The 20,651-nt window shown below is 40.4% G+C and overlaps 1 protein-coding gene across 2 annotated transcripts; it reads left to right on the plus strand.

Moving 5' to 3' along the window:
• The first annotated feature begins 441 nt into the window (after positions 1 to 441).
• acp5a (acid phosphatase 5a, tartrate resistant) lies at positions 442 to 2,770 on the plus strand. 2 transcript variants are annotated; one of them, XM_076145226.1, is made up of 5 exons: positions 442 to 681; positions 771 to 987; positions 1,089 to 1,213; positions 1,396 to 1,741; positions 1,815 to 2,770. In XM_076145226.1, the coding sequence occupies exons 1-5, from the start codon at positions 608 to 610 to the stop codon at positions 2,067 to 2,069; spliced, it is 1,017 nt and encodes a 338-aa protein (XP_076001341.1). In that variant the 5' UTR covers positions 442 to 607; the 3' UTR covers positions 2,070 to 2,770. The 2 variants fall into 2 exon arrangements, with proteins under 2 accessions (XP_076001341.1, XP_076001342.1); XM_076145227.1 differs by having other exon boundaries at positions 445 to 681; positions 788 to 987.
• Positions 2,771 to 20,651: the final 17,881 nt, after the last annotated feature.

Below are 20,651 nucleotides of genomic sequence, written 5' to 3' on the forward strand. Positions count from 1 at the left end.
AGGGGAGACGGATAATGACCCATCAGCTCATTCTGAACACACCGCACCACTTATCAGCTGTGAGTGTTTTATCTTCTGCCTCTGACATTATTATCTTTGCATTATCACCAATGCTGACGATTGACATGAACATTTGTTTCAATGATTAGATCCTTTTTTCTATTTTCTTCTGACATTGGCTTCATTTTTGTTTCATTACTGACCACAAACTCAACGTCTAAGTTAAGAGAAGCAGAGACACTGAGCTGTCCTATGCAGTGATGTGTTGACAGACATGATGTTGCGACCTTTGACATCTTAGCCTCACAGCTGCCTTGATTAACTTCTATTTGCTGCAGCTGGGACAGGTCAACTTTGCCTGCAGCCAATCACAATTCACCTTAAGACATAAAAGCCAGAGAACACGCTGTAGATATGAAGCAGGGGAGGCGAGAGGAAGTGGAGACACAGATGGTAACCCACGTGGTTTGTAGGTTTAGTGGTTTGTGACGGTTGTTATGTGTTCCACTTCTGGTTTTTATGTTTCCCCACATGATAACTTTTAGTTTTAGTTGTGTGATAAGTACAATCTTATATTTCAGTCTTTCAGGATGGCACTTACTCTGGTATGCATCTTAATGGCTGCCATCCCTGTGGCCTACTGCTATCCTACCATCTTCCAGGACCTGGAACTGAGCAGCAGTAAGTATTGCTTCACTTGCAGTTGCATGCAGTCCTGTGAATTATCTTGTCGCAACATGCTTGTCGTCCTATCCTGTTAAGCTCTTTAGTTTATCTTCTCTGACAGAAAACAGAACCTCCGTTAAGTTTTTAGCAGTAGGAGACTGGGGCGGTGTGTCGTTTCCTCCTTACGTCACACCTGTGGAGAAAGCTACAGCCCGAGAAATGGGTATAGTAGCGACGCAGATGGGAGCTGACTTTGTTCTGGCCCTTGGCGATAACTTCTATTACACAGGTGTGGATAGTGTGGACTCCCCTCGATTTGAGGTCAGTAACATTGGCTTATATTGTTTAATAACTGACAAGGACTTGTTACACAGTGCAGCTGATGGCAGATTTTCTTTTCTTTTTTTTGAACCTGCATTCAGGACACTTTTGAGTCTGTGTACACAGCAAAGTCTCTCAGAATTCCCTGGTATGTGCTTGCTGGCAATCATGACCATGCAGGGAATGTCAGAGCCCAGATTGAGTACAGCCACAAGTCTAACAGATGGTAAGGAGCAACTTTGGGAAGAGTGGGGGGCATTTGTCAAGTTTCAAATGTAACAATTTCCTGGTGCTGAATTAATTGACATCCATGATTTTTGTGGGGTGGGAGGAGGATCAGGTGCGACTCCAGTCAAAGGAAGCCTTTTTAATATGGGTTGCCATATTAATTGCTCTCCCCCGTTTTAGGCGCTTCCCTTATTATTACTATGAGTTGAACTTCCGTATCCCTAATACTGGGAAGACCCTGAGCATCATCATGCTGGACACAGTGATGCTGTGCGGTAACTCTGACGATTTCTCGGACGAGAAGCCCAGAGGCCCCCTGTGTGCAGTGGATGCCAACCGTCAGCTGACGTGGCTGCAGGACAGGATGGCTAAGTCTAAGGCAGACTTCTTGTTGGTGGCAGGCCACTACCCAGTTTGGTCTGTATCCAAACACGGACCCACTGAATGTCTGCTGCAGAGGCTCCGACCTCTGCTGATTAAGTACAAGGCTACCGCCTATCTCTGCGGCCACGACCACAACCTGCAGGTGTGTTTTAGTGTGTCTGGCAATTTTTTTTTATTTTTTTTGCTTTAAATGTAATCTAATCTTTCTCCTGCAGTACATTAAAGAGTCTGATGTGGGCTATGTGGTGAGTGGGGCTGGAAATTTTCTAGACCCTGATGTCCGTCACTGGCACCACGTTCCCAACGACACTGTAAAGTTCTTCACTGGCGAAGCTTCGACACTGGGTGGCTTCGTCTACGCAGAGGTCACAGAGGACAAGATGATTGTGACCTTTAACCAGGCCAAGGGCATGTCTCTGTATCGCACAGTTCTGCCCAGACGAGACACAGCCTGGTTCAGTCAGCCATAAGACCACTGTAGCCCCGAATTGCACACTGTAGCTTGATGGTGGTGGCTGGTGATTCTGCTTTTCCAACTTTGACATCTCATATCTTTCATACTTGTAAATCAAATGCTTTTTAAAAATGAAAATTTACCAGTTTTACATGTTAAGTTTATTTTATGCATCTTACACAATAAATTGTTTAAAAAATAAAAATTCAGCCTCAGTACATTTGCAAGTGATGCACAATCTATCGTCTCTACTGCAAAAAAGTCAAATGTATTTGTGAATACAATTCCATTCTTTTGCAAGTTTTGTGGTGGTTTCATAAGCAGAACTCCTGCGGACTTTGCAATGCAGAATATCGCCATGTGGGTGAACCACAAATCTAATGGCTCTAATGTAATGTCCTTTTGATAGATGAGGCATTCAAGTGAACGTGCCTCGGAAGAGGCGTCGTGTTATGTCTGTGTTCAGCATCTAAAGTTGTGGTCATACACTGACATTTAGCTGAGTTTGACTGCTTTACCAAGCTGGTTCAATTTGCTTTCACAGCACATTCATGCAGCAGTAAAGGAAACTGCTTGCATGAATGCTTTTTATTACATTACACCTATTGTCTGTATAAGCACACTTGTGGTTCTGTGCTGTTGCAGTCACAAGACAAGAAGCGTATCATGGACTTGGTTATGCACTAATGTGTGTCGAAACCTTAAACATCCAATGTCCTGTTTGTGCAAAAAAGCTCCCCGTTTCCATATTGGGCTGACTTATACTGTGAGTTGACTCTTGTTGTTCTAAGTTGGTTCTACAAAGAAGCTTTTATCTACGACCATTATCTTGCTTCTATTGTACAACATTTTGCCTTAGACGGGGCAAAATTGTGTTTCACTCACTGCTGTGTTCACGGACACATACAGCATGAGCAGACTATTGAAAGTACTGACGGTCTCAGGAGTTCCAAAAGTTCCCAGCTGAGGCTCATGTGAGTCACAGAAGCACCGGGCCTGACGGCAGAGGATTAGGCTGGATGAGGGCAGATTGGCAGTGACGATAACGAGTATAAACCTGGCACACATTAACCACATTCTACTGCTGCTGTGTTGAGTATTTTTAGTGTGGCCTTGATCCAATCAGGATAAGTTACAAACTGAAAGCGTCATGGATCCTCAAACAGACATTGCCAATCAGATGATGGTCAGATCAGGTTCAGGTAAAGGGGAATAACACAGACATGATGGAGGGCTGTGAAACTTGCAGGCTGGTGCATCTTGTATAGATCAATACAAACAAACGTGGACTGGATCTGATCAGTGATCTTTAACCCAGACACTTTTAGGCAGGGTGCTGTGAAGACTGATGAACATCTAGAGCTAAATACCAAAACACAGATGATGAATGTATCCAGGCATTACATATTGAACATGATAGATAGATAGATAGATAGATAGATAGATTGATAGAGTAAAGTTCCTTCAATCTGCACACAATGATCTGCTGATGTCCGATTATCTAATTCCATGGCCTGAAGTAATAAAAGGACATTGTATTATAGGCTAAGCTGCTCATCTAATCGCCTCTGCCTAATCTCCATTCCTCACTGGACACAGGCTCTCTGACACACACACACACACACACACACACAGATGGAACGAGCTGCTGTAGGTTAACTTCCTCAGTGTAAGATTTGAGGGAAAAAGAAAACGAACACAGGGTGATGTGAATGTAAATGTGTGTGTATGATATGTTGAGACATTGATGTGATTTTACTTACTACTTATTTTTTTAGCAACATTAGTCAACATCCTGTTTTACAGTTACACTGCTGCTCAAAGTGGCAACAAGTACAAATAGAATAGGAGAGTATTTGTGTCACACTTTTATCCGCATAAGTGTTAATTTAACCCCATGACACCCATTTCTTATGATTATTTCAATTATTTCTGTCCATGCTGTAGTCTGTTTTCTGGTATATTCACTTTATCACACTCCTTGCTACTAATGCAATTAAAACAAACCTTTCTCAAACATTATTTTTCATCCAAACTTTAATATTAACCGATCAATCACTCCAAACCTTTGTCAATATTTAGGTTATTTCCAAACTATTGTTTGTTATCATGGTTTATCACATATTTGAGTGAAACAATCAAGCTTTTATTTTGGATTTATTGACGCCACTGCTAATGCCCATTGTAAACAATTGGATGATTCTGTCCCTCATGAACAGAGAGGTTATCATGATTGTGACTTGGCACGAATCCCTTAGTGAGTTAACGCATGAAGGCTAAATCATGATGACATCCTCACACACGCAAAGTAAACTTGTTCTGTCCATGTTGAAAAGCTGCACAGATCCTGAAAACAAACCCTGATTGTTTCCATCCTGGCAGAGTAAACTGAGAGCAGGTATTCCATTTCATTGGTTCATTAACCATCAAACCTACATCCATGTGTACAGATCACTGCTTGTACTGTATGATCCAGACAAACAAACTCATTGTCTCTGTAGGACATGCCATGTTTTGACCTCATCTTTGCTTGAAATAGATCTATACCTTTAAAAAAAAGAAGCAGAGCAGGTCAAAGCTGTTTCAGAGGAGGAAACAAGAAGTTTCTTGAGTTGATAAAAGAATGTTAGAGAGAAAACCAGACAAGAAAAAAGGAACAATTACTAACCACATCGTCTCAAACTCTTTATGCTTCACTGTCCTTTGGGATTGGCTGATGGTACGTTGGGCTGCCCACGTTGAGGGTGGTTGGGAAAAAAGAAGGGATGTATGGAATGACAGACATGAGTGGACTGGCCACAGGGCTTTCATCCCGTGGCGACACTGGGATGACGATATCGTACTGGTCCCACACATGGAAGGCATTTGGGTGGGGGTGTGTGAGCACCTGGGGCATGTGCTGTAGGCTGACTCCATCCACCTGTCGATCTTTCTTTAGGTCTTCATCAATGGGACCCAACAAACAATCTAAGGGTAATAAAGCACAAGGAAGAAAAGATTTATCACACACAAAAACCCCAAAGAACCTCAGAAGGCAAGCAGGAGATCAGCAGCCACTAAACGGTTTTGTTTGAAGACCACACCCCTATTGTTCAGTAGATAGGATGGCAGATGGCTCAGTAATTAAGAGGTCAAAGGTCTGACCCATGTGTTTCCTGCTATGTGAAAGACGCAGAGATCCCCGCTGGCTCAGTAAATCCCTCTGAATGAGAATAACGGAGGATGACACAATGTGACAGACTAGCAGCTGTACCAATACTATTCAATACAGTTAACATCTAGTATTGTTGACTACCTGTTATGTCCAGTATGAGGTCCTTGATGAGATGGCCCACAATAGCGTAAGCCACAGCGGCCACGACCAGCGCGGCCATCAGCAGGTAGAGAACAGACCTGGGCAGCTGGATGAGGTCCCTGGGTGGAGGCTTGTACTCTTTGTACAGAGGATCCACGTTATGAACCAGATACTGGAAAGACTGCCCGGCCTCATCTGTGTAGTTGAAGGGCTCCATACTTCCAGTGTAGAAGCCTCCACCTCACTCCACTGGAAAGTAGTTATTCCAAAGTATCCATATTGAATTGTCTGCCAATAATCATCATATTGTTTCAAGCTGCTTCTGTAGATCTTGCGTCCTCCGTCCTTGGTGCTGAAATAACTTGTGAGTGTGGGCGGTAAAACACGGGAGGGAAGGAGGGAGGGAGCGAGGATCAATCAGTCATCACACACACACAGCCACACACACACAGTGACTAATCCACACAATTTAAATAAATACATTCTTTAATCTGACTGTTTCAATCAGTATATAAACACTTCTTAATCCCCGACACACAATATGACTGTTTCTTTACACACAGTATATTTGAAATGCGTGCCCAGTATAATATAAGAATATTAGCTTTAGTTTGATAAATATGTATGTTTTTTAAATGTGCTTTGTTGCTTTATTTCATGATTTCCTGGCGGATAAAGGTCTGTGGTCAGTAAACCCCACGGATTTATGTGCAGAATCATTTGGATCCATCATTTTATTAAAAATCACAGGAAAACAGTGTGAACGTGTGAATGTACGCGCCATCATTGTGTCATTGTATAAAACATTTAACATTATTTGAAACATGTTGTGAATTCTAGATGTGGCTTGACCATAGCCTGGAGGTATGAAGGAGCTGTTCCTTTCACTGCCCTGTAGGCTAGCACCAGAGTCTTAAACTGGAGGCGAGCAGCTACAGGGAGCCAGTGTAGAGAACAGAGAAGGATAGTCGTGTGATGTGTGCAAGATGTGGCTAAGACTTCAACTTAGTTAAAGTTGATTGGCTGAGCTGATAAGCAAAACTCTGCCATTTAGTGTAGATATATATTCACTTATTGCTGTACATACATGATTTACACATACATGTTTTGCACAACGCAAGTTACACAAAGTTACACATTGAAAGTTTAAAATTTAAGATACTTTATTTGTGCAATTCACACGCAAACCACATGCAATTGAAATTTTTTTGCACCTCTTACATATCACACACACAAACACATGCATCACAGAGGGGGTGCAGGGCAGCCATTCTTCAGCGCCCATGGAGCAGTTGGGGGTTCGGTCCCCTTGCTCACGTGCACCTCGGGGGACTTGAACCAGCGACCCTACAGTTCCCAGTTCACAGCGGACTGTGCTACTGCCGCCGTTGATGCTTCTCATAACAGGAGAAAAAGGAAAAAGGAGCAACTGAAACTGGAAGTGGAAATAGCTTCATCAATGGCTAAAGTCAACGTCATTTAAAGGCAATAAATGGTGCTCAGATGTTTGGGTCAGTGGCCAGGTTCACTCCAAGGGTTTCCAGTGCTTGGTTGACCTCCAGGAACTCATTGTCCAGCTTGCTGCGACTGTCCAACATCTGCAGCTTGGCTTCTATGGTCTTACTTTCTCCTAGTACACTTTGCACAGCTGCCTCCCTCACCTGTTTAATGTGAAGGAGGGTTCGGTTTAAGGCTACTAAACCAAACAGGCTGCACACACAAGCGGAAATGGCCAATGCCTCATGAACAACATAGTATAGATATCACACATATTCAACTTTGAAACATGATGTACATAAAGTGAAAAATTAATGTTGACAAATAAGTTGAGTCCTTCTTCTCCAACTCCGCCAGCACTTTCTGGTCTCGGTTGTGTTTTTCATGAATCTTCTCCAACAGCTCCTGCAGTCTTCTGCTCATGTCAGTCACACTCGGGCTACACTAAAGATCAGAGTGTAGCTGTTAACACACAAGCAGAGTGAATTTGGCTTTAGGTTGAAATATTTGACACATGAACATATGTTATGGATGATTTTATACCTGGTCTGCTGCACTAGACCCTCAGACGTGTTAACGCTGTAGGACTCCTCTCCTGATGCTTGTGTTACAGGTACCGGCTGACACCATGTAAAAAGATTATAGATTCTGCAAAGCAGATAAAACAAGTCAGACTGGAATTTAGCGTCCATATTGCTTCGCCTTGCTCAGCAGGATTTATTTAACATTTCAGTAGAATACACCAAACACATTTGTTAAAATTTCTTCCATCCTGTCATTAACTATTCCCCAATCCTTGTAAATCATTGTAAAAAATACAATATAGAAAAATCAGTCTCAACTAATATGTAAGTGTGCGGCAACAAACCACATCAAAATAATAACTTCAACTTTATAGTGCATGAGCTCTTAGCAAAACAGAACATCTGAACTTTCAAGTGCTCAACATATAAGCAACACATTTATAAAAACACAGTAAATATAAAGAATAAATTAGCGCGCCTCCTTAACACGTGGCGGGTGAGCTAACCCCGAAACAACACGCCTTGCAACACTGTAAATACAACTCACCAACTTTCCTTATATTCAAATTGAAAACGTGTTTTTATTCAAACTTAAGTAACATGATATAATTCTTACAAACCGTTACTAACCTGCAAAGTACAAGTGAGGCTGCAACTAAAAAAAAATAAAACAATTCACACTACTGTGACCACACATAAACGGGCGTCACACTCGCAGGAGTGTGGCTTCAGACTATTCTGCCAAGGATGAAAACTACAAACACCACCTAATGTGTCAATAGATATCTATTATTCCCAAAAGATCCATAATTTATCCACTTAATTTAGTGGAAAACTGACACTGATCTTAGTGTAACTGTAATGTGTTAGAACTTGCGCCGCATAATGTCGTAAAACTTAAATAGCAGTCCCACAGGTTTACATTTTGCTGTCACAAGATATAAAAACAATCGTTTGGTAGTTGTGTAGCTCTTCGTGCTTCCATGTTAGCATGTGTGAGTCTTCTTGTTCAGGCTGAGGAGTGAATGGATGGAAGGAAAGAATCCATGTTGTGAACGTAAGTCTTGGTCTGATTGAATGAAAGTCACACCTGTTAAACAAACACAAATACTTGCTCCTCCTCCCGCTGCTTGTGCTTCTTGGTCTTTTCCTACTCTAGAGGAGGAGGAGAAAAAACCTCTAGTTTGCTTTCACTGCTTTTTGACATCATCCTGTAAAAACTGTACCTATGAGATCATCACATCAACATCACTGATGTCATCCTGGACTCTGCATCCACACCACTGTGCCATTTTCTCACAACCTTCAGCAGTTGTGGCTTCTTGCTGTTTCTCTTTCAATCTACTTGTACTTCATATTGCCTATTTTACCTCAGGGTCTTTGAAAAAAGATAAACAACAATAATAATATTAAATACAACATGTCTGAGGGACAAGAGCAGCAGACCAGGTAAAGAATCATTCATAAAATGTGTTTATGTATCAAATATTCCAACGTAAAGCCAAATTCACTCTGCTTGTGTGTTAACATCTATACACTGATCTGTATTGTAGCCTGAGTTTGACTGACATGATAAGAAGACTGAAGGAGGAAATGGAGAAGTTTCATTTCATATCCGACAGCGACCAAATACTGTTGGACGAGTTTTATAAGGTATCAACTTACTTATTAACACTCATTCTCACTTTATGTACATCATGTTTCAAAGTTGAATATGTGTGATATCTATACTATTGTGTTGCTCGTGTTGCTACGTGTTCTTTAACCCTTAAACCAGCCATGTCATTGTGTGGATGCCACCGTCCCTCCCCAAAATGAAGGAGTACAAAGTGTATGAAAACTTCATTAAGGTCAAGCAATTGTTGGACCGCCGCAGCAAGCTGAACAAAGAGCTCCTGGTAGTCGAACAGGCACTGGAAGCTCTCAGAGTGATAATTGAATAATTAATGTGCTGATCCTGACTAGTTGGTGTTATTCAGAACTGCGTTTAATGTTATGTTTACTCTGACACTGACTTCTGCCCTAAAGAAGTGGATAAATGATGGATCTTTTGGTGATAATAGATATTCATTGAGGCATTTGTTGGTGTTTGTAGTCTTCATCTTTAGAGTCTGCAGCCAAAGACTCCAGCGATGACATGTCTGATGAGGATAGGAGCAGCAGACGTCAGCAGCAGATACTGCTCAAGATGGACGAACAAAACCAGAGCGATCTGAAAAGGCTGGACAAGCTTGTGGAAAAGGTATTAACTTATTTACTAACATTCATTCTTCACTTAATGTCCATCATGTTTCAAAGTCGAATATGAGTGATATCTATACTATGTCGTTCATGGGGCATCGGCCATTTCTGCTTGTGTTGCTGCCTGTTCTTTAACCCTGAAACCGAACCCTCCTTCACCTTTTACAGATTATGGAGCTGAAGGAGCAGCTGCACAAAGCCTATCTACACCAACGAAAGGTCGTAGAAGACATTGATTGAAAGCAAAGGGAAGATGAACAAACAGCTCTCAGAGGCCAGCCAAGGACTGCAAGCTCTCGGACTGAGCCTGGTCACTGACCCGGACATCTGAATAATAACCAAACTTTATCTTGTTCCCAACTTTTTGGAGTGTTTACATTAACAGATAAGGTAGACATTTTCAGCTGTGCGTTATCTGTAAAAGCTGCGTGTTTGACCCCTTCTGTGTGAGAGAAAATAGTAATAGCCCTTCAGCTTCCAGCCAAGTCCCCTGCAGACTGAGCCGCTGTCGCCCTCAAAATGTAATACTGACCTAGTGGTAAAATTGTCATAAATGTCAACTAATTTGGAATTTATATTAAGATGCTTCTCTAACCTAACTCATCATTAAATTATTGCTCATTTATATTGTTAATGTTAATGTCATTCCTTAATGTTTGTTCATTATTAAATGAATGGTCAAATCAGTCACAGGAAGTGCTGCTTCTCTTTCTTTCACCTTTTTACAGCTGATAAATGTTGCTAATGGCCATTTATCCTCATATGACCCATGCCTTTAGCAGTTTCTTATGTAATGAGTCTAATAAATAGAAAAGGATTCTCTTATCATTCATTTAAGCCAAACACTGGGCTGCAATTGACACCGAATATTAACTGTCAACTTTGTACAGTATCTGTTACAGCAGATAGAATGGACCACATTGGTCTTTCAACGCAAAGCTGGAGTCCAAAATTTTCCTCTACAAAGAATCCACACGCTGACACTGAAGTCCGGTTTGTCGCACCTGGAGACGGCGACACCATTCCTTATAGAAAGGAATAAAACTAGTTTCTTTTTGTTAGGGAATGGAAGAATAAATACCCGCAATTTCTGCTTGTGTTGCTGTTGTTGTTCTCTAACCCTGAAACCGAACCCTCCTTCACCCTTAACTTATGAAGCTGAAGGAGCAGCTGCGCAAAGCCTATCTACACCAATGAAAGGTCATAGAAGACAAGCTGCTTCTGATTGAAAGCAAAGGGAAGATGAACAAAGAGCTCTCGGAGGCCAGCCAAGGACTGCAAGCTCACGGACTCAGCCTGGTTCTATTTCAATCTACTTAGAATGGAATAGAATAGAATAGAATAGCGTTTATTGTCATTGTACATGATAATACAACAAAATGCATTTTGTGCTGTGCCTGAATCTTCGAACAGTGATAAATAAACAGCAATAAACTATAAATAAACAACTATAAATAAATAATAAACAACAATAAATAAACTACACACAGTTACATTCAAACATTAAAACATGAGTGGTCCCAATAGCAAATTTGTCTCATATGACACGTCTCCACATCACCATATGACATTGTGACATTATATGACATCACATATGACATCACATGACATCACGACATCCCACATGACATCATGACATTCTGTATGACATCATGACATTCTGTATGACACCATGACCTCACAACATCACATGACATCACACGACACCCCATATGACATCACATGATATCACAGCTGAAGATTCTTGACAAACACAACAGCGACCAGAAAGTGCTGGACGAGTTGGAGAAGGTATCAACTTATTAACATTAATTCTTCACTTTATGTACATCATGTTTCAAAGTTGAATATGTGTGATATCTATACTATTGTGTTGCTACCTGTTCTTTAACCCTTAAACCAACCATGTCACTGTGTGGATGCCGCCATCCCTCCCCCAGATGAAGGAGCACCTACACGCAGTGTATGACAACCTCATTGAGATAAAAAAAAGAGCGCTATATTTACTCTGACACTGACTTCTGCATTTCCGTGTGAGAACAAATAGAGTAGCTAACAGTTATTTCTCCACTTGCTTTGAGTGGATACGTTTCTACTGTTTTCTCTATTGTTTTGTATGACTTTTTAGTCTATATTCAGTCATTAAGTGTTACAGTGTACAATACACATTAAAGTGTACAATATTGAAATATAACAATACACATTTCACTCTTGGACCCCCTGTTTTGTTACGTTGACCTTACTTATAATTGCAACAATTGCAGTAAAGCATAGTTCCAATGGTACTCCAGACTTTACAGAAGATGTTTTGAGATATATGTCATTTATACATCCTGAAACGTTGCAGATTGTTTCCATGACAAGGTCCTCTGTGTCTGATAGAAGGGTAGTGTTATGTGTTATGGAGTCCACCTTAAGTAATTTCAGTTGGAGGACACAGCAGAAACTTCACTTTCAGAATTATTCAAAAAAACATGAGGGCTGTGTGACGGGGTAACAATGACATTCTGAATTCTTTAGGTTACATTACATTACGATCATTTGGCAGACACTTTTATCCAAAGCGACTTACATTACATGTACCCTTTGCAGAGGGGGGAACAAATTGACGGTTCAGTGCCTTGCTCAGGGGCACCTCGGCAGGGACTTGAACCGGCGACTTTCTGGTTCCCAAGCGGAAGCTCCACCCACTGAGCTACTGCCTCACTACAGGCTTGTGTAATGCTGAACTCAAGTGGTGAATAGTCAAAATTGCAAGTATTGTTCGGTCCCATTTTCTGAAATGAAGTAATTTGGTGTTTCATCAGGATGCTTCTCTAACTTAAATCATGTCAGATCTACCTGTGTACCTGCCCTCATACGTGTTGTCATCTGGGTTTTGCCCCAAAGCTCTCAAACAGGAGAGACACTCCCTCACCAGCTACTGTGCTGTGGTCAGGTAAGGACAACATTTCAGCAATACAGGTTTTTGAGATCAACTGCATGAAATATTTCTAGAGATGATCTAAGGTTGGTGTCACTTTGCTCTGATTTGTGGGAAATTCAGACTGTTTTGACAATTTCATAACCGTGTTCAACTATTTCTCAGATTAATACATTTTCTTTCCATCATTGCTCATTTATAGTTTTTAATCTGCTTCAAATTCCACAAAATTTCATGTATTGATTCTGCTACACATTAATTCCATTATTGCATTATTTTAGTTGCTTGTACATTTAGAAATAATCATTCATGTATTTATAACTTGTCTGTGTCCATTTCTTTAACGCAGAGTGCTCAGGGTCAAGGTACTTCTGCCACCATCCCTCAGGGACCTTACTAAAATATTACATAAAATAACACAAAACTTCTGTTGAAATGTTTAAGACAGCAGTTCACAGCATATTTTATAGCCTTTTTTAACTTAATTGAACTAAAATCAGGTGCACTGATGTTATGTTGTTTTAGCAGCATTTTTTATTGTGAAAGGTGATATATATCTATATATCACCTTTCCATTTTGATTTTTTTTTTCTCTGCAATTTGTTTTTATTGAAGCAGATATTGTACATGACATTGTGCATACAGGTGTAGGGTATTTTGGAGATCATTTTTTATATAGAAAGAGGGGAGAGATGAGAGAGAGAGAAAGAGAGAAGGGAGGAAGGTTGTGATGTCCCTACTATTGTTGTTGAACTTTATACATAGACCCTGAGGTAGAGTACAAGTGGGCTGGAGTTGCAATGATGTCATAGGGTACATACAGAACTTACAAGATGATGTCAAACAGCAATGTAGGCCAGTACAAATCGCATCATAGGTTGTGAGAGAGAGAGAGATAGGGGAGAAAACAAACAGGAAAGGCGATCTGTGAAATGCATATTTTTATAGCCTTTTTTAACTTAATTGAACTAAAATCAGGTTCACAGATGTTATGTTATGTTTAGTTTTAGATGTTATGTTGTTTTATTGTGAAAGGTGATATATATATTATATATATTATATATATATATATATATATATAATATATTATATATATAATATATATATATATATATATTATATATATATATATATATATATATAAAAAACAACTTATTATAGTAAGTAAAATTGTAAAAAATAGTAAGTAAAATTGCAAGTATTGTTTAGTCCCATTTGCTAAATGTGAATCAAAAGAAAAAGGAAAAAGTATTGAGAGGGAATAAAAAGGCATTTGGGGGGTATGTAAGGTTTCAGAAAATGTAAGATTAAGATGATCATGCAGCTAGCGTCAGATAGCTAATGTGGCTAAGACTTCAACATAGCTAAAGTTGATTGGCTGAGCTGATAACCACACCTCCGTGACTTACTGTAGATATATTCATTATATATTCACTTATTACCCTCTTTGGCAACTGCTGCTGTAGGTAAGTAACACCACCAACGTGATAATAGGTGCGGAATTTTAATGTTTTCATTGCAAACATGTTTTTGGAGGATATAATTCATATAAATCATGGTTATAAATCTTAAGCTAATGTAAGTTAGCTCTTCCAGGAATTAGTCATATCCAAAGCATCGTGTGGAGCTGTTGTTGGTGGAGGTTATATGGCTTTAGCTGCTCCTTCTGGTACATTCTATTTGTCATAAACAGGTCAGTCACATAAGTATTTGTGTTTGTTTAACAGGTGAGACTTTCACTCAGTCAAACCAACTCATCTACGTTCACAAAATGGATTCTTTCCTTCTATCCACTCTTAAGGCTGAACCTGATGAAGAGTCACACATGGTAACATGGAAGCACAAAGAGCTACCCAACTACCAAAGGATTCTGTTTTTATATCTTGTGACAGCACAATGTAAGCCTGTGGGACTTTTTTTTTTACAAGTTTTCTCTGTTAAGAACACATGCTGGGGGGCGAGGGGGCAATACCCCTGTATTACAGTAACATTAAGATCAGTGTCAGTGTGTTTCCACTTAAGAAGTAGATAAATTATGGATCTTTTGGTGACAATAGATCCTTTGGTGATAATAGATATTTATTGAGACATTCGTTGGTGTTTGTAGTCTTCATCTTCAGAGTCTGAAGCCAAAGACTCCAGCGATGACATGTCTGGTGAGGATAGCAGCAGCAGACGTCGGCAGCAGATACTGCTCAAGATGGACGAAAAACACCAGGGCAATCTGAAAACGCTGGACAAGCTTGTGGAAAAGGTATAAACTTATTTACTAACATTCATTCTTCACTTAATGTCCATCATGTTTCAAAGTCGAATATGAGTGATATCTGTACTAAATACATTTTAGTTTGAGCCTGTTTAGTCCCCTTTTAAATGATTCCCCATTTGTAAGGAACATGCATTTTGGGGGAGCAGCCCAGCTGAGAATGTGGGTTGGGCTCATGAAAAATTTGCCAAATCTTCTCTGCCGATGCCAAACAGCTTATTCTGCTGTTGCTATTGACTCTTGTTCAGTGTTGTTTGTTGGATTGGATGACTGAAGTCTATCAGTAACAAGGAAGAAACAAGACATATTGGCATTTTTACAATTTATTCATTTAACAAGCAGTCAGGAGCCAAAGTAGCGTGTGGAAAAACCATACACAGCCACAACAGCCTGGCACCTCCTTCTCATGCTGGTCACCAGCCTGGTCACACACTGCTGTGGGGTGGCATTCCACTCCTCAACCAGTCGTTGATAAACCCCGCTCTGTGGGGGTGAGCATTGTCATGTTAGAGGATGGAGTTCGGTCACAGACTGTGGAGATATGGGATTGCCACTGGTTGCAGAATCTCATCTCGATATCAGCAGTGTGTGACCAGCATGAGGAGGAGGTGCCAGGCTGTTGTGGCTTTGTATGCTTCTTCCACTACTGAGGCTCCTGACTGTTTGTTAAATGACTAAATTGTAAAATTGCCATTATGTCTTGTTTCTTCCTTGTTACTGATAGACTTCAATCATCCAATCTGCCTTACAGCAACACCAAACAAGAGTCAATAGCAACAGCAGAATAAGCTGTTTGGCATCGGCAAAGGAGATTTGACAAATTTTTCATGAGCTCAACCCACATACTCAGCTGTGCTGCTCCTCCCAAACATGCATGTTCCTTACAAATGGGACACCATTTAAAAGGGGACTAAACAGGCTTACCAACGGTCTAAAATGTATTGCCAAGAAGCATTGTTACAACAGAGAAATAATCTACCAAACACAAATTTCCAAACTTTTTGTTCGATGTTTATGTTGTTCTTGGGGCATCGGCCATTTCTGCTTGTGTTGCTGCCTGTTCTTTAACCCTTAAACCGAACCCTCCTTCACCTTAAACAGATTACGAAGCTGAAGAAACAGCTAAAAAAATTCTATCCACATCAGCGGGAGGCCATGGAGCACAAGCTTAAGATGATGGACAACTTTGGCAACGCGAATACAGGATTGCAAGCTATCAACCTGGAAGCTCTCGGACTGAGCCTGGCCACTGACGCAAACACCTTTGAGTAATATCTGTCTCTTGTTCCCAACTGTGTCTGTGTCTGTGTCCACCAGAAATGTATTCATTTTCTGTTCTTCATCTCGTCCTGGACATCTGAATAATAACCAAACTTTATCTTGTTCCCAACTTTTTGGAGTGTTTACATTAACAGATTAGGTAGACATTTTCAGCTGTGCGTTATCTGTAAAAGCTGCGTGTTTGACCCCTTCTGTGTGAGAGAAAATAGTAATAGCCCTTCAGCTTCCAGCCAAGTCCCCTGCAGACTGAGCCGCTGTCGCCCTCAAAATGTAATACTGACCTAGTGGTAAAATTGTCATAAATGTCAACTAATTTGGAATTTATATTAAGATGCTTCTCTAACCTAACTCATCATTAAATTATTGCTCATTTATATTGTTAATGTTAATGTCATTCCTTAATGTTTGTTGTTTTGTATGACTTTTTAGTCTATATTCAGTCATTAAGTGTTACAGTGTACAATACACATTAAAGTGTACAATATTGAAATATAACAATACACATTTCACTCTTGGACCCCCTGTTTTGTTACGTTGACCTTACTTATAATTGCAACAATTGCAGTAAAGCATAGTTCCAATGGTACTCCAGACTTTACAGAAGATGTTTTGAGATATATGTCATTTATACATCCTGAAACTTTGCAGATTGTTTCCATGACAAGGTCCTCTGTGTCTGATAGAAGGGTAGTGTTATGTGTTATGGAGTCCACCTTAAGTAATTTCAGTTGGAGGACACAGCAGAAACTTCACTTTCAGAATTATTCAAAAAAACATGAGGGCTGTGTGACGGGGTAACAATGACATTCTGAATTCTTTAGGTTACATTACATTACGATCATTTGGCAGACACTTTTATCCAAAGCGACTTACATTACATGTACCCTTTGCAGAGGGGGGAACTGTCAACTAACTGTCAACTTTGTACAGTATCTGTTACAGCAGATAGAATGGACCACATTGGTCTTTCAACGCAAAGCTGGAGTCCAAAATATTCCTCTACAAAGAATCCACACGCTGACACTGAAGTCCGGTGTCACTGTGTGGATGCCGCCATCCCTCCCCCAGATGAAGGAGCACCTACTCACAGTGTATGACAACCTCATTGAGGTAAAAAAAAAAGAGCGCTTCATAAAAACGCAAGACTTGTTACGTGGTAGTGTTATGTGTCCACCAGAATTGCATTAATTTTCAAAAACGCATGACTTGCAAGTTGTCAGTAATATTCATAGCATGACTGTAATCATCGGTGGAGGCTGATGTGGTCAAATAAAAAAATGAAATATGTTTGAAGTGGGCAAATAAAAAAATAAATAATAAAACATGGAAATATGTTTGAAGTGGTTAATGTACCGAACACTGCTACAAATGTGGGTTATGGGGAAAACTTGTGTTGTATTCAGCACAGGGTTCCATATTGACCCATTCAAAGGCCTGTGGACCTGGTTAGTGTTCACCAACTATCTCCAGAACGCCTCATTGCAGGAACCAAAAGGATGTCAGCGACCTAGTTTGCATGTAAATGACCAGAAAAACGGGGAAAGTTTATAAAATCACAAATTGGTGTGTGGACCCCTTTGAGATATGTCATTTATACATCCTGAATTTTTGCAGATTGTTTCCATGATAAGGTCCTCTGTGTCTGATAGACGGGCAATGTTATGTATTATGGAATCCACCTTAAGTTATTTCAGTTAAGAGGACACAGGAGAAACTTCACTTTCCAAATTATTCATAAAAACCTGAGGGCTGTGTGACGGGGTAACAAGGATGTTCTGAATTCTTTAGGTTTGTGTAATGCTGACCTCGAGTGGTGAATAGTCAAAATTGCAAGTATTGTTTGGTCCCATTTTCTGTATTGAAGTAATTTGGTATTTGCATCAGGACGCTTCTCTAACTTAAATCATGTCAGATCTACCTGTGTACCTGCCCTCATACGTGTTGTCATCTGGGTTTTGCCCCAAAGCTCTCAAACAGGAGAGACACTCCCTCACCAGCTACTGTGCTGTGGTCAGATAAGGACAACATTTCAGCAATACAGGTTTTTGAGATCAACTGCATGAAATATTTCTAGAGATGATCTAAGGTTGGTGTCACTTTGCTCTGATTGGTGGGAAATTCAGACTGTTTTGACAATTTCATAACCGTGTTCAACTATTTCTCAGATTAATACATTTTCTTTCCATCATTGCTCATTTATAGTTTTTAATCTGCTTCAAATTCCACAAAATTTCATGTATTGATTCTGCTACACATTAATTCCATTATTGCATTCTTTTAGTTGCTTGTACATTCAGTAATAATCATTCATGTATTTATAACTTGTCTGTGTCCATTTCTTTAACGCAGAGTGCTCAGGGTCAAGGTACTTCTGCCTGCAGTCCAGTGATGGATCTGCCTAGGATCAAGACATGAATGTCATGAGTCAATTAAACTAATCAAATATACTTTTAATACTGAATTGATTTGAAAATGATAAAGCTAATATTTACTATATCCGTGAGGGCTTTGTGAATTTTTAAGGTTTCTTTAGAACAGGGGTTAGGAACCTTTCTCCCACTAAGGGCCATTTTGATTTTGACACCATCCCTCAGGGACCTTACTAAAATATTACATAAAATAACACAAAACCTCTGTTGAAATGTTTAAGACAGCAGTTCATGGGATATTTTTATAGCCTTTTTTAACTTAATTGAACTAAAATCAGGTTCACTGATGTTATGTTGTTTTAGCAGCATTTTTTTATCGTGAAAGGCGATATTTATCTATATATAAAAAAAGAACTTATTATAGTAAGTAAAATTGCAAGTATTGTTTGGTCCCATTTGCTAAATGTGAATCAAAAGAAAAAGGAAAAAGTATTGAGAGGGAATAAAAAGGCATTTGGGGGTATGTAAGGTTTCAGAAAATCTAAGATTAAGATGATCATGCAGCTAGCGTCAGATACCTAATGTGGCTAAGACTTCACTGGGAGCATGCCTATGTTCCCTCAGCCCTATGTTCCCACAGCCCTATGTTCCCTCAGCCCAATGGTCCCACAGCCCTATGTTCCCTCATTTCTAAGATTTTTTCAAAATTAGGCCCCATGTTCCCTCATTGAAATGAGGGAACATAGGGCCTAGTTAGGGCTTAATTGCCAGACGTCGGCAGCAGATACTTGAGCCGAGTCTTTGCAAGAGTCACAGCGGTATGTTGTCCCAAACAGTGATGCAAACTTCAGTGCAGGTCTCCTCAGAAAAGGAACATCCTCCACACATAGATACAGTTTGGAGAAATCAAGCAAAGGGAGATTGTTGTATCTACCTTTGAGCTCATCATTGCTTTGCAGCTCAATAATTTCAAGCTGCAGGTTATCTGGCTGGTTCCACATTGAAAGATGTTGTAAATATGTTCACTTCGTTTTGTTTGCTTTTCACGTCCTGGAACCTCTCTCCAAAGGCCTGAAGGAGTTTTGCACATTTATCAGCATATTCAGATGTCCCAGCTAGCTTTTGTTCTTGCTGAATAGGAAAGAGCCGAGTTATTCCCCTTTCCAGTTGCACTTGCTTCAGCTTAGCGTCAAATGATTTCACATCTGAGAAAAGAGAGGTGAGAAGCTGGTTATGACCTTGGAGCTTGACCTTCAGCTCTGAGAGGTACTTTGTAATGTTCACCATGAAAGCCAAATCACGCAGCCACTTGCTGTCACCGAGTTCAACGACCGGTTTCCCATCTCCATGAATTGCTTAACTTTACGCCATTAGCTCACTTACCACAAAGCTGGCCTGCATCGGGTTATCCTGGTCAGCTTGTTGGGAACCCAAACTCCAGCGCAGAGCGGGAACTTTATCTAAGCTAGTTTAGCTTGTCCTCTCGGCTCCTCCAGTTTAGCATGTTTCGAGCTGTAATGAAATGACGCCCGAGGTTAACTCTTTTTTTTTTCATAACAGCCAGCGCAACCCCACAAACTAGGCAGGCTTGCCTTTGATTTCCTTCAAAAAGTAGTCGCTTACCCATTTGTCTTTGAGAGAACGACATAACGCAGCGACTTTCCAGTTCTTCGCCGCCATGTTCCGCTACCTGTCAATCACAGATGGCAGGTGCGACACGCGCGATGGCGGTTACTCTCTGTTGTGTTCAATGACTCGAACCTTGGCCCGGAAAGACCAACATCCGCCCGTTTTACCCCAATGTGAATTAATTGCTGTCTGGTAATGATTTTAGTTTAAGTATTTAAAACAAGTATATAACAAAAAGTATATTTTGTTGGTGTTTATGTATTGTGTCGCGGGCCGGATCAAACGGCCTCACGGGCCATACACGGCCAGCAGGCCGGAGGTTCCCGACCCCTGCTTTAGAAGAAGAAGAAGAGACACACTTTTATAGTCCCCAAGGGGGAAATTATTTTTCCTCACTCGGTTGTTATATTTTTTACATACATCACATGTATGTAAATAACACAAGTTGATGATGATGGAGAGATGCAGATGAGTGGGGGTTAGGTGCCTTGCTCAAGGGCACCTCGGCAGTGCCCAGGAGATGCGCTGGCATCCCTCCAGCTACCAGCCCATCTTCCATTGTTTGGTTCTCGT

The sequence above is a fragment of the Genypterus blacodes genome, unplaced genomic scaffold (genome assembly GCF_046128005.1).
Source record: "Genypterus blacodes isolate CSIRO-AG114 ecotype Tasmania unplaced genomic scaffold, CSIRO-AGI_Gbla_v1 ptg000030l_1, whole genome shotgun sequence".
NCBI classification, from domain to species: Eukaryota; Metazoa; Chordata; class Actinopteri; order Ophidiiformes; family Ophidiidae; genus Genypterus; species Genypterus blacodes.

Excerpts from the sequence above, each read along its gene's own strand:
- acp5a (XM_076145226.1), top strand. The coding sequence starts at position 608 with ATGCATCTTAATGGCTGCCATCCCTGTGGCCTACTGCTATCCTACCAT. Across the intron at positions 682-770 it reads GGACCTGGAACTGAGCAGCA|TTTATCTTCTCTGACAGAAA; the intron begins GTAAGTATTGCT and ends TAAGCTCTTTAG. Across the intron at positions 1,214-1,395 it reads AGCCACAAGTCTAACAGATG|GCGCTTCCCTTATTATTACT; the intron begins GTAAGGAGCAAC and ends CCCCCGTTTTAG.